The sequence below is a fragment of the Vulpes vulpes genome, chromosome 14, assembly GCF_048418805.1.
Source record: "Vulpes vulpes isolate BD-2025 chromosome 14, VulVul3, whole genome shotgun sequence".
NCBI classification, from domain to species: Eukaryota; Metazoa; Chordata; class Mammalia; order Carnivora; family Canidae; genus Vulpes; species Vulpes vulpes.
The window spans coordinates 100,627,401-100,654,067 of NC_132793.1; the positions used below are offsets into that span (position 1 = coordinate 100,627,401).

Genomic DNA, 26,667 nt, shown 5'->3' on the forward strand with positions numbered 1-26,667 from the left:
AAAAGGAAGGAAGAGAAAAATAAAGAACAGAAATCAGTGAAATGGAAAAACAGAAAAGAGAATCAATGAAATGAGCTCATTCTTTGAAAAGATCAATAAAACTGATAAACCTCTAATAAGACTGATATTAAAAAAAGAGAACACAAATTACTGATATCAAGAATGAAAGAGAAGTTTCACTGCAGACCCTGCAGTCAGGTGGAGTCCTGCACTGAACCCATAGCTCTGTTTACCAAGCCTCCCAATGTCATCTTTATCGTCTGGATTTTAACCTCTGACAGCTCTGTATATCCCCTGAGCTGATTCCACCCCCCTCCCTTTCCAAGCTCTCCCTATAGTGTACCGTAAACAAACCCCCCTTGGTCTCAGCCTCTACCATGAATATTCCCTTTACCTTCTTGGAAGCCTGGCTTCTTCTATTTGCAACAGGAAATACTTTTTTATTTTATTTTAAGATTTTATTTATTTATTCATGAGAGACACACAGAGAGAAGCAGGTAGAGACACACAGGCAGAGGGAGAAGCAGGCTCCACGCAGGGAGCCCGACACGGGACTCGATCCCGGCACCGTGGGATCACGTTCTGAGCCGAAGGCAGATGCTCAACCTCTGAGCCACCCAGGCGTCCCAGGAAATACTTTTTATTCATTAAGTATATTCCCCGCTACTATAAAAGTAACAAGGAAATACAAAATTATAGACAATTTAGAAAAGAGTAATATAATTTTAAAAAGTAAATCAGCATAATGTCATCACCCAGAAACCATCACAGACAACTTTCTCTACAGTTTTATCTTAACAGTTTAAAAATATACACATAGGGACGCCTAGGTGGTTCAGCGGTTGAACATCTGCCTTCTGCTCAGGGCATGATCCTGGGGTCTTGGGATCCAGTCCCCCATGGGGCTCCCTTCGAGGAGTCTGCTTCTCCCTCTGTTCGTGTCTCTGCCTCTCTCTGTGCCTCTTATGAATAAATTAATAAAATCTTTAAAAAATAATAAAAATATTCACATAGAAAATCCAGGGTTCTCACTGCATGCAGTTTGGTAGCCCTTTTTTTTTTTTTTTTTAATCTACTATTACATATAAAAAGCTACAGGATGTTCCTTCCCTTTAGGGTGTACCATGCATTAACCATTGCCAGCTCCCATTTGAGCGGTTTTCCAATTTTTCTCAAGTTAGCTGACTCTGATAAACCTACGTCTTTCATTTGTATCTAATTATCTTCTTCAGAGAAACTCCTTGAAGTCATTGGGACAAAGGAAATGAACTTGTTAATACTTTTTTCTTAAATCACAGAAAACGGAAGTCTTTATCATCAGATTCTACTCCATAGAAAGCCTGGGGTGGCTTCTTCCCAGTCTGAATCAGACCATCTCCATCCAATTCCCTCTCACTACCAAGTTTGCAAACTCTTAGTAAACTCCTCCCAGCAGCCCGCACCCGCGCCTGCGCACAATCGCCCAAACGCCGGCCTCCAGCCCAAAAGGGAAACTTAAGGACACGCCCCCGAAGCACAACCTCTTTAAATTTTAAAACGAAGGCCTCAGCCAATGAATGTGAAGTTTCTCCCGGAACACGGGGCCCCGCTCACGGCCACGCCCTCCACCAATTAGGCAGAGGGCTTCTCCGTCTCCCTTCCAATCAGCGCCCAGGATGGAAGTTACTCACGTAAGGTACGTAAGGCAAGCGACCAATAGGAGCTGATTTTGGGGGAGGGCTCCGCCAATGGCAGGAGCACTCGGAGAGCGCGGGAGCTTTTCCACCGCAGCTCCTGAGGGAAGCGGTGAATGGCGCTGGTTCTCTGAAGCGAGGCCCGCGGCTGGAGCTCCGGGGCTGCGGCGCGGGCGCCATGGCCTGCTGTCACAACGTTATGCTGCTGCTGGACACCGCGGGCGGTGCCGCCGGCCGGAGCTCAGTCCGGCGGGCAGCCCTGCGCCTCCTCACCTACCTGAGTTGCCGGTTCGGCCTGGCCAGGGTCCGCTGGGCCTTCAAGTTCTTCGACTCTCAGGGGGCGCGGGGCCGGCAGTCCCGCGTGTCTGACTTCCGTGAACTGGGGGCCCGCTCCTGGGAGGACTTCGAGGAGGAGCTGGACGCCAGGCTCGGGGCCGGCGCCCACGGCGCCCACCTGCCGGGCCCGGCGCCCAGGGCCAGCCACACGCACGGCGCCCTGATGGAGACGCTGCTGGACTACCAGTGGGACCGGCCCGAGATCACGTCGCCCACGAAGCCGATCCTTCGCAGCAGCGGGAGGAGACTGCTGGACGTGGAGGGCGAGGCCAGGGAGGCCGAGGCTGCGCTCGGGGGCTTCGTGAACGCGGTCTTCCTGCTGGCTCCCTGTCCGCATTCGCAGAGGGAGCTGCTGCAGTTCGTGTCCGGCTGCGAGGCCCAGGCCCAGCGCCTGCCGCCTCCCCCGAGGCAGGTGATGGAGAAGCTGCTGCCCAAGAGAGTCCAGGAAGTCATGATCGCCCGAAAAATCACCTTGTACTGGCTGGATACCACCGAGTGGCCTAAGGTAAGTTCGCGGTGAGCTCTGACTTGGCGCGCGGTGTCCTGCTTGCTGACCGGGACCTGGCGGCGTCTGCGCAGAGGCGGGGAGACCCAGAACCAGACTAGCACGACCAGCATGTGTCTCCTTCAGAAGGAGAGTCCTGTGATTACGAACTGGGACGATAGGTAAGTAGATCCTTGGTACATCCTAAGGTCAGCATTTAAGGTCCTTCATAATTTGGGTCCTGTCTGCCTTCCCCGGTTCTATTTTTCCTACGAATCCTCCAGCATATTATTATTATTATTATTATTATTATTATTATTATTATTTTATATTAAGATTGTATTTATGAGAGAGAGAGAAAAGCAGGCTCCATGCAGGGAGCCCGATGCAGGACTCGATCCCAGGACTCCAGGATCACGCCCTGGGCGGAAGGCAGGTGCTAAACCGCTGAGCCACCCAGGGATTCCCCCTCCAGCATATTATTGAAGCATCCTCTAGTCGTTCAACAAATCTTGACTGCTTGTTCTGTCTTACCAGTCACCCTGAATGCCAGCGCTCACTCTGCTATGCCTGTTTAAACTCCTCTCTAACGCCTTGCCCCGTGGCAACTACTCAGCCTCAACTGAATTTCCATGCACTTTTGTGGCACCTACCCTTTCCGGGTTATAGGTTCCAATTGTGCAAATCGCCTTTAGTCTAAAAATACCTCAAAGGCAGGTACACACACACACCTTTGTATTCCCTGCAGATGCATGTCGCTGAACATTGTAAGTGTTCAGTAAATGTTGACTAGTGGAATGAATTTCGGTACTTAGAATGGTAGATGGCTCATTTAGATCTTTATTGAGCCAATGGGACCTCTGCTTCCGTTAAGTACACAGAGATAAGTATGTACTTTTACCCTCAGCATTTTCCTTCTGTCATCTTCATTTAGTGAACAAATAATCATTGAGAGGGACGCCTGGGTGGCTCAGTGGTTGAGTGTCTGCCTTCAGCTCAGGTGGTGATCCTGGGGTCCTGGGATCAAGTGCCAAATGGGGCTACTTGCAGGGAGCCTGCTTCTCCCTCTGCCTATGTCTCTGCCTCTCTCTGTATCTCTCAAGTATAAATAAATAAAATCTTAGAAAAAAATCATTGAGAAGCCATTACATCCAGTGCCCACTATACTGTTAGAGCTGTGGAGGGGTGTGGTGGTCAGCTGAGGTGGTTTACCTTCTAATGAGGAAGATACATTAAACAGATAAGAATAAACAGGTGAGCAAGAAAAGGTAGAAGGGTGGGGGACTGTTGTATAAAGGGTCGGGAGTGCTTTATGAGCAGAGGGAGGTGACAGAGGAGGAACAGGAAGATTGGGAAAGAACATTCCAGGCAAAGAGCAGGTATAAAAATTTGAACTGGAAATAAGCTTAGTTTGTTTCAGAAAGCACATGTCCTTTTCTAGACAGTAAAAGTGCGCATTTTCTTCTAATTGCTGGGCAGTGGCTTAACCAGGTCAAATAAGTGGGCATGTGTTTCCACTTATTGGAAACACATGTCATTAAACTAGGAGTGGGTTAAATTGCAAGATTACAAATGGAAAATGAGCAGGTACTTAAAGAATGATAATACAATGTTAAAATTTCCAACATGCTTTCACACACAAAGCTCAAAAAAGACATCGTAAATCCAAAATAAGGCAGCAGTGGCTTGTCAAAGAAAAAGAACAAAGGTCTTCAAGGGGATTGTAAACATTTGAGAAAATGGAATTCTAGAACTTAAAATTTGTTAAGGCAACAAATCAAGTTTTGGACATAGTACACAAGACCTAACTGCTTGATTTGGGAAAACTGACACCAAATCACACCAAAAACTTTATTCTGGAATTATATCAGAAACTGGCTAGAAATAAATCTTAGCAGATGGGGCTTGGAGATTTTTCTCCTTTTTCTCTTTTTGGAATAGCATTGCAATAAATAGATTGACTGAATCTTTTTAAAGATCTCTTTCGGTTCTCACATTCTACCATCTGAGGGAATGGGTCTTCTCTGAGGCTTTCCTTCTCACATCTGCTATGTTGTTTCCCCTAAGAAAATGCCTATCAAACTTTTCTGGGATTTTTTTTTTCTGGTTAAGATTCATCTTTTCCTATTTGGAAAGCCTCTGCCCAGCCACACTGGAGACAAAAGGGAGCTTTAGTTTCTGTCCTTGGAGACCTCTTGCTATAAGGAGTAGAGAAAAATCCATGTCCTGTCTTGTGGAGCTCACAGTCTGGGAAACAACTGGAGGAAATAGAACATGGACTCACAGACTAGGGGAGGAGGGATCCAAGCACAGGACTCTTGCAGGATAAAAGGGAGCATGGGAGATCACTGGCACGCTTTTGACTTTATGACTCTCATTTATTCACCCATTTATTACAAATCTGCTAGATGTGCTGGATGTACCATTAGTGAACCAGACACGTGTAGTTCCTGCTCTCTTGGAGTTTATAGTCTTTTTTTTTTTTTTTTTTTAAGATTTTTTTTTTTAAAGTAGTCTCTGCGCCCAACGTGGGGCTTGCACTTAACCCTGATATCAAGAATCAGATGCTCTACTGACTGAGCCAGCCAGGTGCCCCTGAATTTATAGTCTTGTGGACATTTATAAGTCTCCAAATTTTAAACTATCACTAAGATTTTCCTCTCACTTAATCTGTAATATGCATAGAAGTGAAAAATGTAACCGTATTCTATATACTGATTTTTTTAATCCTGTGCATATATTCTCATCAAAAGTTGATATCTTTTCAACTCTTATTAAAACTTTACCTTTCAGCTGATAAGCAAAAAAAAAAGTTTTTTTTTTCCTGGATGTCCTCTAGCCAGAATTTCTAACAACTTCAACAAATTTTTTGTTTCTCTTCGGCAGAAAATCCTTCCTAATCAGGATCTCTGGTAGATGAGCCAGCTTACTGTTGTCCCCCATAGCAATGAACACAGGCAAGGACATATGAATGGTTAACAGCACATATTAATTGATTAATTTCTAAACTGGCATGCATAGCTGAAACAAAAGTTTTACAATATATTGTTTATCTACACTATGAGATATTTTCTTTTGGGCTCTTATACTTTCTATTCTGTTTTTTTGTTTTTTGTTTTTGTTTTTGTTTTTTGCTGTTGATCTTGAGCCAATTGATCCATCAAAGGGTCATGACCCCTATTTTAAAAGCACTATCCAAAATGGTTCTTGGATCAGTTTGTCCTTGTCTTGCTGTGATCTTTAGCACTCTTATGCCCCTTTTTAAACTTGAATAAAGGAAAAGTTTGGAGATGACCTGGAAGACCTTACATTCCATAGCAACTTATGGTTTACAGTTGTTAACTCCTGTAGAGTAGGTAAACCAGCATAATAGCTGTATTTTGGGGTAGATGCACTTCCATCATGTTCCCATATTACTTGAATATTGTCATGTTATATTGTGCTGTTAAATATTTCATATTATTGCTGTTTTACTCACTCCATCCCCAACTTTAAGATTTTAGAAGACAGGACTGGGTCTTGCTAATCCATGGTATATAAAAGTTGGTTAAAAGAAGATTGAACACTTTGCAGTGAGGAAATAAATACTGGCTTTTACAGAGAAAGCAGGATTTGAGCTAGATTACCCAAGTTGGAGAAGAGGGGGAAAGCACGGGAAACAGAACGAATGAACCAAAGTGTGGAAAATAAGTTAGGTGTGTTCTGGAAACAGTAAATGGTTCAGTGTGCCTGGAAGGTAGTGATGGGTGAGGGAAAGATAATGTCTTTGGAAAGGTTGTTTAGGGCTGGGCTATGCCCAAGAGTTACTTTATCATGGAGGCAGTGGGAAGCCCTTGAAAGTATTTGGAGAAGTAACATGATCAAATTTGTGATTTGGAAGAATACTTAGAACAACATGGAGGACAGATTAGAAGCAGGACACAGACTTCAGTGGCTGTACAGTAAGAATCCAGGCAACAGATGACGAAGGCAGTAGTGAGAGCAGGCTGTACAGTAGCAGGATACTAGCCATTATTTGTGTTTGGCTTAAATACAGTAATTATTTCATTTGATCCTTTAATGTAGATATCAACTTTACTCTTTCCCGCTCTCCCCAAGCTTTATTTGTGGATGCCCCGTTTGTTTATTATTATTTTTTATTATTTATTTTTATGGTGAAAAAATTTAGATTTATAGCCAGCTGGACTCAGTTTAGATGATCCCGATTTTGTTGGCAACATAAAGCATCATAGTCAGGAGCCAGTCGAACATATGCTTTCTTCTCTCCATCAGGCCTGATCAAGGTGTTGACCTTGGCCACATCAATGTCATAGAGCTTCCTCACAGCCTGTTTGATCTGGTGCTTATTGGCCTTGACATCCACATGAACACAAGTGTGTTGTTGTCTTCTATTTTCTTTATGGCTGACTCAGTCAGGGGGAACTTGATGGCGTAGTCATCAAGCTTGTTTCTCCTGGGGGCGCTCTTTCGAGGATATTTGGGCTGCCTTTGGGGACGCAGGGTCTTGGGTCGTAGGAATGTAGGTGCCTTACAAATCTTTTTTTGTGACTGTGCCGCCTTTCAGCACTGCTTTCTTAGCTTTCAAAGCCTTTGCTTTGGCTTCGGTTTTGGGAGGGGCAGAGGCTTCCTTCTTCGTCTTTGGTGCCATCTTCAGTGAAAGGGATTTCCAAGGCTCGTTTCCATGGGCTTATAGAGCTGAGTCTCACCCGGATGCCCCGTTTATAACCACCTGAGGTTCGTTGTCATTTTTATTTTAGTTGTGGGAATCCCCGGACCACGTTGGGTACTGGACAATGTGTGAACTGCTCCACCTTGTAGGAGGCACTATCTTACCCTCCGAAACTTTCAGCCAGGATTGTACAAAAGCTGGGAAAATACTGCTTGGTGGTGAAAAAAACCTGTCAAGTGAATCTCCCCTCTCTTCATGGATTTCAATTCTGCCACCTGATGCCACTTTAAACTGTTTGCTCTATAATTCTCCTGCATACGAAGCCTCATTTCCACGGACTGAAGGAACGTTATTTCTCCCTCTTGAAGGTAAACAGATACTCTTTTGGGAGGGAGGCTTTATGGTCTCAAGCATGTTGATTTCTTCAAGGCAAGTCCATGCTTTTCACTTCTTTAGAGTTTCCCAGAGTCTAGGCACTCAGTGAATGCTTATAATTAAGATGTCTGTGCAGGATCAGGTACCACAGGAAAGTGTTAAACACGGGCACAGGATAACTACCAGCCCACCTATAAAAAGAACTAGCAAGTGATTTTTAAAGAATTTCCCAGCTATTGCAAAGAAGGTAATATTGTTCAGGTGTCTAAGCAAAGGGGTGGCAAGATTTCCTGCCTCATAGACGAGACTGATAAATTGAAGACCACAGAGAAGCAATGATTGATGAAGAAAAGAAACAATAAATTAGTAAACAGTTTGTAAAAATGGTGCTTGTTACCATGTTAGACTTCATAAATTTGTTTTACTGTATGATCTACTGTATAGTGAATCTTCTTTCTGAATCCCATATTCACACAGGAGTCCTACCATATAGAGTTGTATACATAAAACTATGTTATATATTATGTGCAGTTTAAGGAAATCTCAAGAGTAGTTTGTGTAAGCAGTTTTGTCATAATCTTTAGAATTTAACATTCTCATAAGATGTGATATATTGTATTTATGAATTCAAGAAGCAATAATGTCTTTTTTTTTGTAAGTAATGAGCATCGCTTAAATATTTATTTCTAAGGCATAATTATTGAGAAGTGCTGGCATTTAGTTGTACCCTCACTGTCCATTCATTTATAGCTCTTCCTGTAGAATGAAATGCACTTGCTATACTAGCCTGTTGGCAGTAGAATGAGGGTTGAAGTGTGAAATGACAATACTAGTACCACAACTGACAATCTCATTTTTTTTCTTACTATTAAATCTGTTTTGAGTAACTATTACATTAAAATTTTAATATTCTTTATTTCTAATAGGGAAAGAGATTCAAGAAACATGGACAGTTACTCTAGAGCCCTTGGCCATGCATCAGAGACATTTTCAGAAACCAGTCAGAATTTTTCTAAAAGGCACAGCAAGCCAGTGGTCTCTCCCAGCAAGTAGCAGTTTGGGCACTGATAGCTGGATGCTGCAAAGTCCAGAGGAGAATAAATCAACTCAAAAGATGTTATTTCAGCAGCTGATAAGCAGACTGACTGCCGAAGAGGTACACTTGGTAGGTTTCTGGCACATGCTAAATTCTTCTGGTCTAGAAGCACACTGATGAGGTGAAATTAGTGTGTTTATGAGATGCCAAGGATTGTTCTACAAAATGTAGTTTCAGTGATGCATGTAGCATCGTGACAATGCTCATTAGTGAAGAAACAGCTTATAAAATTGCCTGTACCTTGATTCCAATGAAGTTAAATTATATTAGCAGGGGGGGAAAAGGTAGTGGACTGAATGGAATGCAAGTATTAGTTTAGGGTGGTGAAATAATGCCTGATTTCTCGTTATTTTGTAAGTGTTCTATTATAAATTTTTATATAATATCATTTTTAAAAAGCCCTACACTGTAAAATTAGATTTAATAGTGTTTACTAGTTATACAAATTTAGAAATGTCTTCTGAAAAATACATACATACTCAGATTTGATTGAAAAGTGATGATTATTTTTTTTATTTATTTATTTATTTATTTATTTATTTGGTGGTGATTATTTTTAAATGACCAGCAAATTTCTTACTTTGTCTTTTGCCTTTGTAACCTCAGAAGGCTTCTATCTTCTGGATCCCATTGTGAGACATTTAGAGAAGAACTGTATAGTCTCTGAACTGATGTTCTAAGAGTTGTGTGTTCTGATGGGAAGAGCACTTGAGGCAGGAGTCAGGCCGTTTGGGTTGGTCTCAGCTCTGCTGCCCAACCTTGTGATCTGAGTAAATCCCTTAAGTGGTAGTATTGCCTCATGGTTAAGAGCATGGGTTTTGAATTCATATGCACCTGCCTTCTGTGTCTTACTGAGTGACCTGAAAGAGGTTATTGATTCCTCAGCCTTAAATCCTCCTCTGTAAAATGGGTATAATAATCATTTTTACCTCAGAGTGGTTGTGAGGACTCAGTTATAATAAGCACATAATAAGTGCTTAGTAAATATTCCTGGTAATCTTAGATTTTTCTTATTTGTAAATTGAGAGATTAGCATTATATGGTCACTAAATCCAATTCTAGCACTAATACCTTTCCAGCCTGTCTTTTCCACAGTTTTCTCTTTTATAATAGTAATCATTGGGGGATACTATCATTTTTTTTTTTTTTTTTTTTTTACTAAGCTGCATACTTCTTAGCCATAGGTCAATAATCTTCTCAACTAATTAGAACTTCTGATACAGGTTGCCAGCGTGGACCCTGGTGAAGGCTGGCCCCCCATCACAGGAGTTATTTCCCCCCTCTCTACCAGTGCTACAATTCTCACTGTATTCCACACTGAGGAAGCTGAATTTCAAAGACATTTTTTCCAGACAGTTGTGGCAGAGAGCTCCCAGGATACAGCTTCCCCTTTTTCTGATGTTATGGATATTGTATTACATCAGATTCACAATTCACTTGAAGATCCAGCTACCTGCGGTAAGCTTTTGAACCAATAACTAAGATACTCCAGGACGGTGGTTTATAGTTTTTTCCACCATCAGAATTTTTTTTCACTGTGCTCTTAGTAAAACCCCAATATCTATTATAAAACAGATAAGAGCAACCTACAGTAATACTTTAGGCAATTTAAATCATCATCATTTATAAAAATTTTGAAGTGCTTCTGAGGAGTCTAAAAGCTCTGTGAAACTGGTTTGAAATCAAAGGTATAAGATGAAACCTGTTTTAATACATTTAATGACTGCATATAAAATTATTATAATTCTGTCTACCTTCCAATTTGTTGAATTGTCACTAATATGATGCAAACCTTATTTATGCTAGGTATATGTAAGTATAACCAATTTAATACTTATTTAATTTATTCAGCAGATTTATTGAGTGACTGCTATGGCAGGCACTGTTCTAAATGATGGGAATATCAGAGAACAATATAGACCAGAGTCTCTGTTCTTATATAGTGTACCATTTAGTCAGGGGAAATAGGACAATAAATAAGGAAATTGCATAGTATGTTTGAAAGAGATAAGTGCCATCATAATAAAGCAGGAAAAAAGGAATAGGAAGTGTCGGGTGGGAGGGTGGCCATTTTAAACAGTCTTGTTGATAAAGTAGTATTTGAAAAAAAAAAGTAGTATTTGAGCAAAGGCTTGAAGGAAGTGGTATGGAGAGAACATTGCTGATAGAGGCAACCCTAAGCACCAAGACTCTGAGAAGGGTGCATGTCTGTTCTGTTTGAGGAATGTGAACAAACCTGCAATTGTGGGTTATTGGAGTAGCATTTTTCATAGACAACATAAGCTGATTGGAGTTGGTAGTACGGATGAAGGAAGATTGTTATTGATGTGGCTTTGTGTGTCCTTTGTAAGAATGCCACCAGTGCAAGGGAGGAGCACTTAAATTCACCACTTTGGTCCTAATGCCTCTTTTTCTGTCCTTCCTCTCCCATCTCTGCCCTTGTCCCTATAGCTCCTCTTGTTCCAGAGTGGGCCCAACAGGAGCTTGGCCGCACACCTCCCTGGAATGCAGCTGTTGTGGAGAAGTGGTTTCCTTCCTCCAACCTTAGTGGTGCCAGTTCAAGTTTGATGGAGTCATTTTGGTAAAACTTTTTTCTCTGGATATTGATTGATAAAATCAGCATATTGATAAAATCAGCAAATACATATGGGCTTGTTTGTTTAGCATATCACATTTTCTTAGTATTATTTTCAATAATAACATTAAAAACTAATTACAAATGGGGAGCACATTGTTTACTCAGTTTAGAGTTTCAGTTTTACAAGATGAGAGTTCTGGAGATGGTTGGAGGTATCGGTAGCACAACATTAGGAATCTGCTTAATACCCCTGAACTGTGTACTTAAAAGGGATTGGATGGAATGTATATTTTACCACAATAAAAAAAATTGGAAAAAATTAATTACAAAAATAAAATGCTCTCATTATGAAAGTCAGAAAATATTTAGTATTAAATCTCAGTAAAAATGAAAAATAATACATTTGTATATGCAACTAAGTTTATATGTCAAGGAAGATTTATAGAGCTTAAACTATCTTTTAAGGAAGAAAAGTTAAAAAATCAATTAACTAAGGTTTCAGTACAGGAAATTACACAAGAGAATAATAAACCCAAAAAACAAGACAGTAATAAAGATAAGAAAAATATGAATCACAGAAACAGTAGAAATCAACAAACCTAAAGTGATTCCTTGAGAAGCCAAGTAAAATAATCTATAACAAAATTGAGCAATTTTCTTTTTTTAAAGACACAAACCATATTAGAAATGTAGAAGAGGGGTGCCTGGGTGACTTGGTTAAGCTACTGACTCTTGATTTTGGCTTAGGTGTTAATCTTGGGGTAATGGGATTGAGTCCGCATGCGGCTCTGTGCTTGGTAGTGAGTCTGCTTGAGATTCTCTTTTTCCCCCTGACCTCTATCCCCTGGGTGCACTCTCTCTAAAATAAAGAAATAAATCTTAAAAAAAAGAAGAAGAAGAAGAAGAAATCTAAAAGATAAAGCAGAAATTAAAAAATAGTATTAAGAGATAAAGTGAAGATTTATTTTTGCTATAGAGATAACCATTTGTTCAAACACCATTTGCTAAAAGATAGTCTTTTGCTCACTGAATTACTGTGGTACCTTTGTCAGAATCCATTCACCACCATCTTACAGGTCTATTTCTGAAAAGAATCTAGTCCAGAAATTGTTAATATCACATTATCTGGAGTACTGTAATCAGGTAGTCTTAGTCCTTGCAACTTTGTTTTGTTTTGTTTTCAGAATTGCTTTGACTATACTAGATCCTTTGCATTTCACTGTAAATTATAGAATTAGTTTGTTAATTTCCACCAGAAAAGCCTACTGAGATTTTTGACCAAGAGTGCACTGAGTCTATAGGTCAATTTGGAAATAATTGACTTAATAAGGAGTCTTCTGATTCATGAACACAGTACAACTCAAAAGGGCTAAGACAGAACAGGTGCTTTTTCCCCTCTATGATAGCAGTATTTACCGTAAAGCTCTAATGAGTAAGGCAGTGTGGTATTGGTGCAGTGATGGACAGAGAAACCCATGCAACCCTAGAGAGCCCCCAAAATCACCCACACTTGTATGGGAGCTTGGTATATGACAGAGGCAGAATTATAAATCAGGGAAAGAATAGACTGTTTAATAAATGGTGGTGTGGCAATTGGCTCTCCAGAAGAAAAAAGATAAAAATTAGATTTCTACTTCACAGCATACACAATGATAAATTCCTAATACATTTTTAAAAACAAATGTGAAAACTTGAAAGTTGTAGGAAGGGCATAGAACTTACTTGAAAAAAAAAAAATAATGCTCAGTTTAGGCAAATCAAAATGAAAACTCCAATAAGAAAAACCCCACAAGATTCTGTCTTATACCCATTAGATTGTCCCAGGTCAATAATTCTGATCTAGCACACAGAAAAGTAAGAACACTGTGGATGATAGGATTGTAAACGGCTGCAACCATTTCAGAGAGCAGTTTGTATTCCTAGTGGAGCAGAAACGTCACATACTGACAGCCAGCAATTCCACCTGTGTGTGTTTCTGTTAAAGAAGTATTTGTACAAATGAGAGAGATACACTCAGTTGTTCATTGCCAGTCATTCAAAGTGAAAAAGTGGAAAGAACCAGCTGTTTCTCAGTGGGAAGTGGATAAACAAACTATGGTTATATGATAAAATATTATAGATTAGTAAACTGAATAAACTAGAGCTGTTTATATGCTCATGAGAAATATGTGGAGTACAGACAGAAAATTGCAGAAGGATGATGTATGATATTTTTAAAAACTTGGAATGTATAATAGCAATTTATGTTGGCTTTGATACATAAGTATGTCTCTATAAGACACATGGGTCTAGGAAACCTCTGGAAAGAAGGTATGGGAAAAGATTGGGACTTTTCTATGTATAATGTGTAATTTCATTAAAACAATCTGAAATAGAAAGGGTAAATTGTTAGCAAGTATTTAGTCTTGCTGAGGGGTACATATCTAATAATGCTTTCTCTACTTTTCTGTGTATTTGAAAAGTTCAGAAGTTCTAAAAAATTAACAGAAAGAAAAGCCCCTCAGTAAAAGGCAATCCCAGCACACTTAGGGACAATCCGTCTGCTTTAGATCTGCTGCACATGTGAACCCGAGGGTCGTAGCAGATTCAACTAATGTCACCATAACTCTCCTCTAAATCAAATCATATCACAAAATGGAAGATAGTGAAATACAAGTAATACGTTTTGAAAGTTGGGTGAGTTTCCTAGTTTGCTTAGTGACTGATAGTAGCCCTAGGCAGAAAAGCATTTAATAACCAATCATCCCCTCTGCCCCACTTCTCCCTTTCTCATCAATCCCAAATTAGTTTATACTATGATGTGAAAGAATTATTTATTTATTTATTTATTCATGAGAGAGAGAGAGAGAGGCAGAGACACAGGCAGAGGGAGAAACAGGCTCCATGCCAGGAGCCTGATGCGGGACTCGATCCCGAGACTCCAGGATCGTGCCCTGGGCCAAAGGCAGACGCTAAACCGCTGAGCCACCCAGGGATCCCTGAAAGAATTCTTTAGAAGCTGCTGTGACACTTATTATACTGTTATGTCATCTTATACTTTAATGTTTGGACACTGAGTAAAAAATGACTGGAATAGACATATACCTGAGGACATTAAGAATCTTATTAATAGGGACACCTGGGTGGTTCAGTCATGTAAGTGTCTGACTCTTGGTTTAGACAAATACCTGAGGACATATACCTGAGGACATTAAGAATCTTATTAATAGGGACACCTGGGTGGTTCAATCAGGTAAGTGTCTGACTCTTGGTTTCGGCTCAGGTCATGCTCTCACCATTGTGGGATTGAGCCCTGTGTCAGGCTCTGTGCTCATTGTGGAGTCTGCTTCAGATTCTCTCTCTCTCTCTCTCTCTCTCTCAAATAAATATATAAAATCTTTAATCTTATTAATAAAGCTGTCAGTACCACATGTAATGATTACTGATTCTAAGAACAGATATTTTCTGTTCCTGAGTCTGTTTATTTTTAAATATTTATTTATTTTAAAGATTTTATTTATTTATTCATGAGAGACACACAGAGAGAGGCAGAGGGAGAAGCAGGCACCCTGCAGGGAGCCCGATGTGGGACTTGGTCCCAGGACCCAGGGATCATGACCTAAGCAGAAGGCAGACACTCAAACCACTGAGCCATCCAGGCCACCCCCCCACCCCCCACCCGAGTGTTTAAATCCTGAGAAGAGACAGACATTTCCCTCCTGAGAAGATATTGTTTTATTTTGTTTTTGTTTTTGTTTTGAGAAGATACATTTTTGAAGACTTCTTGTGCAGACATCTTTTGATTAGCTTTTAAAAGGATAATGCATTATTAAAGCATTTTGGAAAAACCAGAATTTCAGCTTTATACTAGACCTCTTGCCTTCTTCATAGGTTACTACAGGCTGCCTCATCTAATAAGGAAGAGTCTTCCAAAACTGAAAGTGAATTGACGTGTTTCCTGTCGGAGCTCTACCAAAGAAAGTCTCGGGAGGAATCCAGTGTATCCAATCAGGAAGACAGCAAAAAGAAACGTATGCACACAGACTTTTTCTTGAGGCAGTCTTTGAGTGTGTATGTTTTAGAAGACTGGCATTCCCTGAAATGAGGTTGAAATGGTAACTGAATAAGAGAAGGATGAGTTCTTACATTTCAAATTTGAGAATGATTACGTTAATACAAAAGTGATGTTAAAAATTGCCCATAATCCTACCTTCTTAATAAACCATTTCAATTTTTACTTATAACAGAAATATAAATGTAACTTTGTGTGCTACTCATAAATACTAATCTGCTGCCTTGCCTTTTTAGTTACTATTTCACCTCATTGCGTCGCAAAATTTATGAAATTCTTACATTATTGAGCAGATTGTTTTCAGTTTTTGTTATTATAAATAATACTGTAGTGTACATCATGCATATGATTTATTCTTTGAGCGGCTTCAATAGAATAAGTTGTCAGGGTCAAAAAGTAGCTTTTGATGAAGACTGCTCAGTGACCCTTCAGAAGCTTCCTCACAACTCTGACCATGAGGGATCACCGAAATGGAACTGTTTGGCATTTACCTTACTGAAAATCATATGATCCTGTTGCAGTGTTTAGTTCCTAAACTTCAGTTTAAAGAACTTTCTACTCTATATTGTAGCTACAAAGAGTTGGAAGAACCACCTAATTCAGATCATCCTGAAGGGATATACTTTATTTCAGTATTTTTTCACAGAATATTAAATCTGAATTAAAGTGGCTCCTAATTCTGCAGAAGTAAAAGCTATTTTACTCTTCATCCCATGATGCTGTTTCCATAGGTGGGGTCCCTCGTACTCCAGTGAGGCAGAAGATGAATACCATGTGCCGCTCCTTAAAGATGTTGAATGTTGCGAGGCTGAATGTAAAGGCTCAGAAGTTGTGTCCGGATGGCAGTCCAGATGCAGCTGGGGAGAAGGGGAGTCGAAGGACAGCAGATAAACTGGAAAACCGAGGAAGGATACTAAGAAGCTCTAAGCCTAAAGGTATTCCTCAATTCCATTGCTTTTGGGTGTTTAAGGCCATGTTTGCTCTTTCATACCCTCAATTTTTTATAAGTTTTGATCCTGTCTCTCAATTAATGAACGTTTATCAAATGTCTGCTGCATTCCCCAAAGTGTGTTATGGGGAATAGGATAAAAGTAAGGTTGTGTCCTGTTCTCAGTTTATCCCAACCACAAAGATGATGATGATAATTCATATGTGTAGACATATACGCACACAGACATGTATAAAATACATAGTAAACTAATGAACGTAATACATAAGAGAGCCAAGAATCTACAACAGGAAAGACTTGCTTGTTGGGGAAGTAAAGACAGTAAGAGTTGAGAATGGGAAGGTCAGCCTTGGGCTGGAGCAGGTTGAGGAAGTTTCTGAAGAGTCAGTGGAGCCTAGGCTAGACGTTGAGGAGAGAGCAGAGTTGAGATGACAGGAAGATAAGAGAGAGTGTGCCAGATGGGGAATAGGCATATGCCAAAGTCACAAGAGGAGCCATGGCGTGGCTGTAGAATAAATGGTTAAAGAAGCTTTATACATTTAGGAATAAAGAGAATGGGAAAAACTTTGTGAGTGCTGTAGGGTATTGCAATCTTTGAGAGTTGGGAGGAAGAATTTCATCCAGTAACATTAATTTTCCTATTCTTTATTTCTTTTCTAAAAAATGGATAGAATTGCAGTGGGTTTCTCATTCTCAGGGCGCCTTCTTAGTTAACACTGCCAGAGCCAGTCCTGTGAGAGGACTTGTAAAGATAGCTTATGGACCTTGAGCAGTAACTGCACAATGTCACCTTTGATATCTTTTGAGAATTCTGGAATAAAATATTTCTGCTCCTTGAAAGTTTTGGTCTTTCTTTCTTTCTTTTTTTTTTTTTTTTTTTTTTTTTGCCTGTGGACTGCTAGATTCATAGATGATCATCAGTTTGAATGAGACAGAGCATCTTTAATGAGCTAGTAGAAGTATTTGAGGATGTGGATGGTCCATTCAAGGGGGAGCAAAATTAACAGCACTCAAGACCATGTGCTATAATTAACACAGTTTCTGGACTAGATTCTGAGCATAAATAGAACTGTCTGACAGTGGCACGCTGGCTTTTGACAAAGGTGCCCCAGTAATTTAGTGGGCAAAGGATAATCTTTTCAGCAAATGTGCTGAAATAAATGAGTGCCTTTATGGAGAAAATGAACTTCAACCTTGCCTCTTACTAGTCATTTCAAATGTTTTCTCTATTTTTTTCATTTTAATATTGCTTATTTATGCTTTCTCTTGTTCAAAATGGCTCAGTGTTACTATTGGTTTCTGTATTTGGCTTTTCAGAGAATCATTTTTTTGTTTCTGTTGACATCTCTTGTTTCTTATTTTTTTCCTATTCATTTTTGTTCCTATCTTTATCATTGCCTTCATTTTGAGGGCTTATCGTAACTCATGTCATTTCTTGGGTTGGACCCTCAGCTAATTGGTTTTTATTTTTTCTTTGTTGAAAGATTACTTAAGTCTATGAATTTTCCTTTCATTATAAATTTAACTGCATTATACAAGTTTGCCATATTCTGTTTTCATTGATACTCTCAATATTTCCTGACACACATAATGTAAGGAAATTTCTTAATCCAATCTGATAGTTTCTACCTTTTACCCAGCAAGTGTATTTGTAAAATAAATGTTTATAATTACTGATAAGCTTGGATGGTATTTGGTGTCTTATTTTGTACTTTCTAAAGTTTTTTTTCCTTTTTAGCAGGCTATGGGATTAAGTTTTGTTTATTCCTCTTTTTTCTTTCTGTTAGGTTTGGAGGTTATATAGTTATTGTGGGTTTTTTTTAAAGATTTTATATTTAAGTAGTCTCTACACCCAGAGTGGGGCTCAAACTCACATCTGTCTGATCAAGAGTTGCATGCTCCACCAACTGAGCCAGCCAGGCACCCCTATAGTTTATTTTCCGTTAATGGTTATCCTTAAATTTATTTGATTTGCAAAGCGTTAAAATGACCATCTCTTTAATTGCTCAGCCTCTACACTATTGACGTTTTGGGTGGGATCATTCTCTGTTGTGGGGGCTGTCCTTTGTGCTAGGAGATATTGAGCAGCGTCCCTGGGTCTCTGGCCTCTGCTCACTAGATGCCAGGAGCATCCACCTCCCCAGTCTGGTAACCCAAACAAAGCCAGGTGTCCCCCAGGAGGCAAAATTTTAGTTGACAACCACTGGCTTAAACAGTACAATGACTTCAGTTGGATGTCATGATCAGTTTGGTTGTTTTTTTCACAGATTTTAAAACAGAAGAGGACCTCCTATCTTACATACATGAAAATTACCAAAAGACTGTGGCTGCAGGAGAAATCACATTGCATTCATGTGCTCGGAATATGATCTCAACCATTAAAGCATTCCTAAAGTACAAGGGCACCAAGGAATTAGAAGTAAGAGAGTATGGATGCTGTTGTCATAGATGGAATGGTTGGTTGCTCACTGGTGGGTTTGGTTCATTTGTCCTGGGAAGTGACTATTATGTGATGTGTGGTTCACAAGTAAGATTAAGCAAGAGGGTGAACATAAGTCCAGGCCTTGGAAGGTGGACATGGTGAAACTGGTAAGACAGAAACTCAGTCACCAGGCCAGGTGAGTGGTAACATGTACTTGTTTTCTAACGAAATCTCTGTCCTCCACTGCATGATAGCTGTATCAAGCCAGTGGTTCTTCCCCAGAGTCACTTAGAACATTCTTTTAAAATGCTGGTGCCTGGCTTCCTCAAGACCAACTGAAACGGATCTCTGGGGCTTGGGTCCTGGGCATAGGAACTTATAAAAAGCTTGCTAGATGGTTCTTTTGCACAGAGAGTGTTGCACACCACTGGTTTAGACTGTACTATCATTGTCTTTATTCATGGTTAGTGGTGAAAGCCAGCTGCCTCTTCTAAAATGGATAGGAGGGGCAGCCTGGGTGGCTCAGCAGTTAAGCGCTGCTTTCAGCCCAGGACATGATTCTGGAGACCCAGGATTGAGTCCCATGTCCGGCTCCCTGCATGGAGTCTGCTTCTCCCTCTGCCTGTGTCTCTGCCTCTCTCTCTCTGTGTCTCTCATGAATAAATAAATAAAATCTTTTTTAAAAAATAAAATAAATGGATAGGAGTTGTTTAATCCTTAATTACTTTTTTTAAAGTCGGCTCCATGCCCAGTGCAGGGCTTGAACTCACAACCCTGAGATCAAGAGTTGGATGCTCCACCAACTGAGCCATCCAGATTCCCCTATAGTCCTTAGATTTCTCAGTTACTCTGTTAGGGATTTTTTTTTTTTTTTTTTTTAAGAAAGGTCAGATATGTAGGCTTGTTGTATGTATGGCTCATCCCCTTCTTTTTTTCTTTCTTTTTTATTTTATTCTAAGAATTTTATTTATTCTTATTTTTTTATTTATTTATGATAGTCACACAGAGAGAGAGAGAGAGAGAGAGAGAGAGAGGCAAAGACACAGGCAGAGGGATAAGCAGGCTCCATGCACCGGGAGCCCGACGTGGGATTCGATCCCGGGTCTCCAGGATCGCACACTGGGCCAAAGGCAGGCGCCAAACCACTGCGCCACCCAGGGATCCCCAGTATGTTATTTATTCTTGAAAGACACAGAGAAACAGACATAGGCAGAAGGAGAAGCAGGCTTCCTGTGGGGGCCAATCCCCAATGAGGGACTTGATACCAGGATCATGACCTGAGCCAAAGCAGATGCTCAGCCACTGATCCACTCAGATGCCCTCCAATGCCCCTTTCTCTTAAATACTTCTTACCGTATTCCTTTTGAAGATATGAAAGAATGTTTCTTTTTCTTTCTTTTTTTTTTTTAAGAATTTATTTATTTAGTGAGAACATAGGAGTGGAGGGGGAGGGAGAGAATCTCAAGCAGACTGCATCAAGTACGGAGCCCAATGTGGGGCTCGATCCCACAACCCCAAGATCAAGACCTGAGCTGAGACCAGGAGTTGGATGGCTCAACTGACTGAGCCACCCAGGTGCCCCAGATACTCATTTCACTATTTTCCATTCACGTGAAGTAAGGAAGCAATTCGTAAGGGAATGTACTTCCCTTCTTAGGGCATTAATCAGTTGTGAAGTAAATTAGAAATAATAAGTAACACAATATTCTCTTGTGTAATAATTTTGTATTTTCAGATGACCTGCCTGAATCAAGTAAAAAATAGCCTCTTCAAAACTAGCAAAAGTCTTCGACAGAATCTAGGGGGAAAACTGGATGAAGATAAAGTCAGAGAGTAAGTAACTACCTTAATTTATTTACTTGTTTTTTTACTGTCACTCCAAAACAGCTCCAAGATTTACTTGGATGAATTTTAAATTGATTGATAAATTGATAAATAAATACATCAAACTAGATTGCCAGTTGCTCATTAAGGCTTTTTGTGGCTGATTCTTTGTGGTGTTCTGATGTGTAGTTTGAGTTACCTATTTACCTGATAACCATATCATCATTTGGAGAAAGCAGTGGCTCTTCTTCTTGGTTGTTGGTTCTTACGTAAAGAGATCTTTGCTTAAGGAAGGAGCTTTTAGTAAAATGGCACTCAAGATATATCAGACCAAGTATTTTTTTCTGTCAAGGTGCCAGCTTCAGGTATTTCTTCGTTTGGAGCTGTGTCTGCAGTGCCCTTCTATACATGAAAGCATCGTTGAGATGGAGCTGGTGGTGAAGGAGGCAAGTATATAACTTAGTGCCACTGGAAATAAGCCTGAAAGCTTCCCTGCAGAAAGCATGGTAATTTTCAAATATCTTCTTCAGGTGACAGACTTGCTGCGCATGGTGTGTTTAACTGAGGATTCAGCATACCTAGCAAAGTTCCTGGAAGAAATTTTGGGATTGTGAGTTTGATGACTACTAGCTTTAGAACAGTTTTACCTGGAACTACATGTGGTATTATGTGAGAATTATGGAATTGTAAAGGCTTTTTCTCATGTCATAAAGATGAGGGATGGAACAGGAAGGGTGGAACGGTGACTGTTGCATATTTAACCAATCTCTTCCATAGGTATATTGACTCCATCCCGAAGACACTTGGAAATCTTTATGACAGCCTAGGGTTTATGATTCCTCAGAAGCTGGCTGGTGTCCTTCCTCTAGATTTTTTCAGTGATGACTCCATGACACAAGAGAACATATCACCCCTCCTTTCTGTGCCTCTTCTGTCAAGTGCTGATAAGTCAGTGTTGGGTGGCACTGAATTTGATCAGTTGGAAGAGCTTCGTACCAGGTCAGCTAAGAAGAGAAGGTAGGAGCTCAAGGAATTGAGGGAATTACCTGCACTTTTGTAGTTCTGACAGAGGGCGGTTGGCTTGGTATAGAATTCCTTGAATTACTAGTTGCCCTTCTGTTTGAATCCCAGAAGCCATCTGTTGGCATTCCTAACATGCAGTGTCTGGCACCCTTCTTATTATCCAGAGAATATACAGTATCAATTACATAGTCCACGGTGCCCTTCTTGCCTGTCCACATGGGGTCTCCCGGAGCTAGGAGCCTTTTATGAGATAAGCTTAGAGCTTCAGCATACTTTTTGTTTTCTTTGATGCCCTTCATTGTTCATAACTAGTTGAATTTATAGTAGTTAAGGTTTGGAAATTGTGAGGTTGGCATGTTTTGCTACAAATTCAGACTAATGCCAAGATAACTGATTTTCATTTAATTACTATTTTATTTTCAACTCTGATTCTTTTCAAATTTACTCATAACCTCTGTTGAATGTATATTGGTTGTTTCTATTTTTAAAAGGAAAACTGCATTAATAAGACATAAAAGCATTGCAGAGGTTTCACAGAATCTTCGACAAATTGAGATCCCTAAAGTGTCCAAGAGAGCTACAAAAAACGTAAGTTATTTCTAAGGGACAGGAAATAGTGCTACCAGATCTGTTCTTCCAGCATGGGTTGACACAATAAATAAGCTTGAAAGGGCAGTGTTTCTGCTTTGAGGAAGTGGACAGTGGATGGTACAGAAATAAAACAACATGTTTTTATGAACAAGTATTCAGTCGGCATGCAACAACTAGAGAACTATAAATTTGTTAAAGATAAACCATCTTACTCAAAAGTATGATGGTTAGAGATGATACAAAGAAAAACAAAGGAGCGAATAAGTTCATTAAAAATCTTGAGATTAAAAAAAAATCTTGAGATAAGAAAACTCAAAATTATAACTTAGGCAAAGAGACCATTGAAAAAGAATGTGCACCATAATAGGACTTTGGTTGTAGACCAGAAGGTATCAGTGTGTTTCACTTCGGTAAGGTGGGGCAGGGGGTGGCTGTGGTGAAGCTGGGTGGTTGCTGTTATTTTGGTGGCAGTAGATGTGAGAACTTGAGGCTTTGTTGGTTGCAAAAAAGAAAAACCCAGCTGGAGTCTGTTAAGTTGAATTGATGTCTTGGAAAGGAAGGAGACAAAATATGTTGAAACTTTTTGAACTGCATGAACTAAGAAGAGTTAATTCTGTAAGAACTAGCTTTAGCAGCATTAGTCATCTCAGCAGTGGTTTGCGCTGTTTCTAGAGATTGATAGCTGTCTTTTGGAATTGGAAGTGGGGTGGTTGTTTTAAGAGTCAGTGGTGTTCACTTCTTTACCATGCCTTAAATGTAAGTGAAAAAGAGGCAAATCTTGTGTATCTTGGAAACCTATTTAGAGAGTGGGGAAATCCAGAAGTGGATGGCCACAAAGGTGTCAGCCCTCCTCTCTCTAGATGTTAACAATGATTTGCAGTCCTTTCTAGCACTCCTTAAGTCAGCCTTTAGGTGGTAATTCATGCTTCAAGAAGTGCATTGGCATAATTGCAAAGAAACAAAAGCTTTAAAAACAATTCCATTGTTTAGATGCATCTAAATTTGAGTAGCAAATACATTATACAGATAAGTCATTAAGAGAAGTCATCCTCTAATATATATGGGTTTTCCCTTATTTTTTAGTTATAAAAGGTATACGTAATCATCATGAAAAAAATAGAAAATCCTATAAAGTTAAAAGTGAAGAAGGGGGATACTTGGGTGGCTCAGTGGTTGAGTGTCTGCCTTCAGCTCAGGTCCTGATCCTGGGGTCAAGTCCTGCATGAGGCTCTCAGTGGGGAGCCTTCTTCTCCTCTGCCTATGTCTCTGCCTCTCTCTCTCGCTCTCATGAATAAATAAATTTAAAAATCTTAAAAAAAAAAAAAAAAAAAGAAAGTGTCCCTCCTCCATTCATTCTTCAGAGAATAATTTTTTTTAAAGATTTATTTATTTATTTATTTATTTATTTATTTATTTATTTATTTATTTATTTATTTATTTATATGAGAGAGAGAGAGAGAGAGAGAGAGAGAGGCAGGTACATAGGCAGAGGGAGAAGCAGGCTCCCCGAAAGGAGCCCGATGTGGGACTTGATCCTGGGACCCCGGGATCACATCCTGAGCTGAAGGCAGACACTTAACCGCTGAGCCACCCCGATGTCCCCAGAAAATAATTCTTGATGACTGTTTGCTCTGTCTGTCCCAGGTTGTTTTCTATATATACAGCAGTAGCACACATCAAAGGTGTCATCTGTCATACACACATATACGCATTAAAAACAGTTGTACAGGGCAGCCCTGATGGCCCAGCAGTTTGGCGCCGCCTTCAGCCCAGGGCATGATCCTGGAGACCCAGGATCGAGTCCCACGTGGGGCTCCCTGCATGGAGCCTGCTTCTCCCTCTGCCTGTGTCTCCACCTCTCTCTCTCTCTCTCTGTCTCTGTGTCTGTCATAAGTAAATAAAATCTTAAAAAAAAAAAAAAAAAAACAGTTGTACAAACCTGCTGTACTTATTCTACTTTTCTTTTTTTCCTTTATCCCCATCATGAGCTTGTTTCTGTGTACATAGATAGGTCTTCTTTCTCTATTTCTAGAAGTCTTCCTGATCTCTTAATGTCTGCGTTGGATGATATATCAAAATTTGTTTCACTCTATGGATATTGAGGTGTTTTTTATTTTATGTTACAATGCAGGCTTCGGTGTCCTTGGAACATATATCTGTTTTTGTGCATTTTACAAGTGTTTCTGTTAGGGATTCCTACAAGTGAAACTGCAAGGGTCAGAGGATTTCACGTGGAATTCTTATTCTTTTAAATGAATGCCAATTTACTCCTCTTTTAGGAGACCTCTCGTTCTACTGTTCAGCAGCCTCCACTTCCTGTGAAAGATCCAGTACAAGGTAAGCTGTGCTCTCCTAGCGCACAGATTTATTAACTAGCTTGACAAACTTAGTTTAATTTCGTTTATTTTAGCAACTGTATACAGTTATAAATTAGAATTTTGTATGATTATACGAATCGTTAATTATATCCAAATACCACGTGCTAGGAGAATAAGAGTCACATACATAGTCTCAAAATATTGCATTCTACAAAATCACTGGCCAGAAATCTTTTTTTAAAAACACCCATTATTATGAAAGCCACAAAAAGGAAAAGAAGCAGTGATAAACTGGTTTAGATGAAAGCATTTTAAGTGTGGCAGCTGAACGCACTAGGTGATCCCTGTTTGGATCTTAACTTCCAGGAGGACAGGGTCTCTCATGAGACCATGAGAGAAATGGGAAGCTGGATAGTATGCTGAGTGACTTGCCCTTGTTCTTGGGAGATCTGTGCTGAAGTACAGGGAACTGAAGGGTTGAGATGTCCCCACCTTACCATGCCGTGCTTGGATATGGCAAGAATTGTGTAAATGTAGAGAGAGAGAGGTGGAGGGAGAAAACATATGTTGACAGTTAGTGGATTTTAGTGATGATTCTCTGTGTGATGTATTCTTTGAAACTTTCAATATTAAACTTTTAAAAAACTTGGGAAAACAAAGTAGCAAATCAAATTTGGCTGTCAAGTCATAAATTCATTTCAGGCATTTTTTTTTTTAACTTGGGCATTATTGATGTCCTTAATAATAATGTTGGTCCCGGTGGGTAATATAAGGGCTCCTCCCAGCTTGTGGATCATGGCTAATTTGATTTGTATTTAAGTGACCTACTCTCAGAAGAGTTTATCCTTGGTGAGGTTTGAGGAGCCTTCAGTAGGCCGTCTTGCTTCAGATTAACATGCCACCCTGCTGGCTTTGTCAAGTAATTTTTGACTATGAAGCTATTTCTCCTAACTTTGAGTCTAAATGGCCACAAATTCTCATGCTCTGGAGTCAGGAAGAGCATTTAAAATAACCTAGTAAATTGGTAAATATCCTAAGAAGAAAGATTTGTGGAATTGAAGGAACAGTTTTCTCCTTGGAGCTAAGCTGAATACAAAGCAGTTAAAAGGCCAAAAGTGAGGAAAATCCTTATAACACTGGCTTTTATTAAAATGACCCTGGAACACCTGTGTGGCTCAGTGATTGAGCATCTGCCTTTGGCTCAGGTGGTGATCTTGGGATCAAGTCCCACCTCCTCTCAGGGAGCCTACTTCTCCCTCTGCCTGTGTCTCTGCCTCTCTCTCTGTCTCTCATGAATAAATAAAATCTTTAGGAAGAAAAAAAAAAAGACCCTGATCTACATTAGCCAGTCTCTTAAGGATTGTGTCCACTTTACAATGAGGATAGCCTCCAATTTAAGCGATGGCCTTCCTTATGTTCCTTATAAAAAGTTGGATTTAAACTGAATTTCTTTTTTTTTTTTAATTTTTAAAAGATTTTATTTATTTATTCATGAGAGACACAGAGAGAGGCAGAGACACAGGCAGAGGGAGAAGCAGGCTCCATGCAGGAAGCCTGATGTGGGACTCGATCCTGGGACTCTGGGATCACACCCTGAGCCAAAGGCAGACACTTAGCCACTGAGCCACCCAGGCGTCCCCAAACTGAATTTCTAAAACTAAATAGTTTGAATGCACCATGTGAGTATAATATTTAAGGAAATCCTATTAGTAAATGTGAATATAGAAGCCGGTCTATAGAATACTTTCCTTAAGCAGCCTCTGAGTATCTTTCTTTTCCCAGATATGGCACATATTAGTGATAATATTAGATGCTTTTTTTTTTTTTCCCAGAAGTGACCAAAGTTCGAAGAAATCTCTTCAACCAGGAAATGATTTCTCCTTCAAAGAGATCGGCAAAACGGGGGTTACCTAGAAGCCACTCCGTGTCAGCAGTGGAAGGTCTAGAGTGTAAACTTGACAACTTCAAGAGGACCAAAGGTACCATGTTTTAGGGTAGCCAAGAGAAGGGGAGGGCTTTTGGATCCAAAGCAGCCTCCAGACTCTGTTGCAGAAGCTCATTGATCTCCTGTTTTCCTCTCTAAGTTCCATTAGTTTTCCCCTGGGGGTCTCTCTCCCTCTAATCTTGCATGAAGACTTAATCCTAGTATCTGCTCAGTCCTCCCCTTCCTGTCGTTCCCACAGACAAGCATCTATTTTACAAAACCAATGAAAAGGAAGTGAAAGATAGTGACCGGTTATTTTCTAGTCTTTTGGGGATTTTTTTGGCTTGGTTTTGT

At 40.0% G+C, this 26,667-nt stretch overlaps 1 protein-coding gene across 2 annotated transcripts in view; it reads left to right on the plus strand.

Moving 5' to 3' along the window:
- Window positions 1–1,298: 1,298 nt before the first annotated feature.
- The window catches only part of TICRR (TOPBP1 interacting checkpoint and replication regulator), a 45,011-nt gene continuing 19,642 nt past the window's right edge, over window positions 1,299–26,667 (plus strand). The window contains exons 1-15 of one of the 2 annotated variants that reach the window (XM_026001042.2): window positions 1,299–2,514; window positions 7,251–7,530; window positions 8,464–8,702; window positions 9,857–10,091; window positions 11,085–11,214; window positions 15,082–15,221; window positions 15,994–16,197; window positions 18,479–18,630; window positions 20,369–20,466; window positions 20,810–20,903; window positions 20,988–21,067; window positions 21,235–21,474; window positions 21,972–22,068; window positions 24,351–24,408; window positions 26,222–26,368. In XM_026001042.2, coding sequence (XP_025856827.2) covers window positions 1,852–2,514; window positions 7,251–7,530; window positions 8,464–8,702; window positions 9,857–10,091; window positions 11,085–11,214; window positions 15,082–15,221; window positions 15,994–16,197; window positions 18,479–18,630; window positions 20,369–20,466; window positions 20,810–20,903; window positions 20,988–21,067; window positions 21,235–21,474; window positions 21,972–22,068; window positions 24,351–24,408; window positions 26,222–26,368 — 2,857 coding nt within the window. In that variant the 5' untranslated portion in view covers window positions 1,299–1,851. The remainder of the gene's footprint in view (window positions 2,515–7,250; window positions 7,531–8,463; window positions 8,703–9,856; window positions 10,092–11,084; window positions 11,215–15,081; window positions 15,222–15,993; window positions 16,198–18,478; window positions 18,631–20,368; window positions 20,467–20,809; window positions 20,904–20,987; window positions 21,068–21,234; window positions 21,475–21,971; window positions 22,069–24,350; window positions 24,409–26,221; window positions 26,369–26,667) is intronic. The other variant, XM_072737275.1, reaches the window with a different exon arrangement.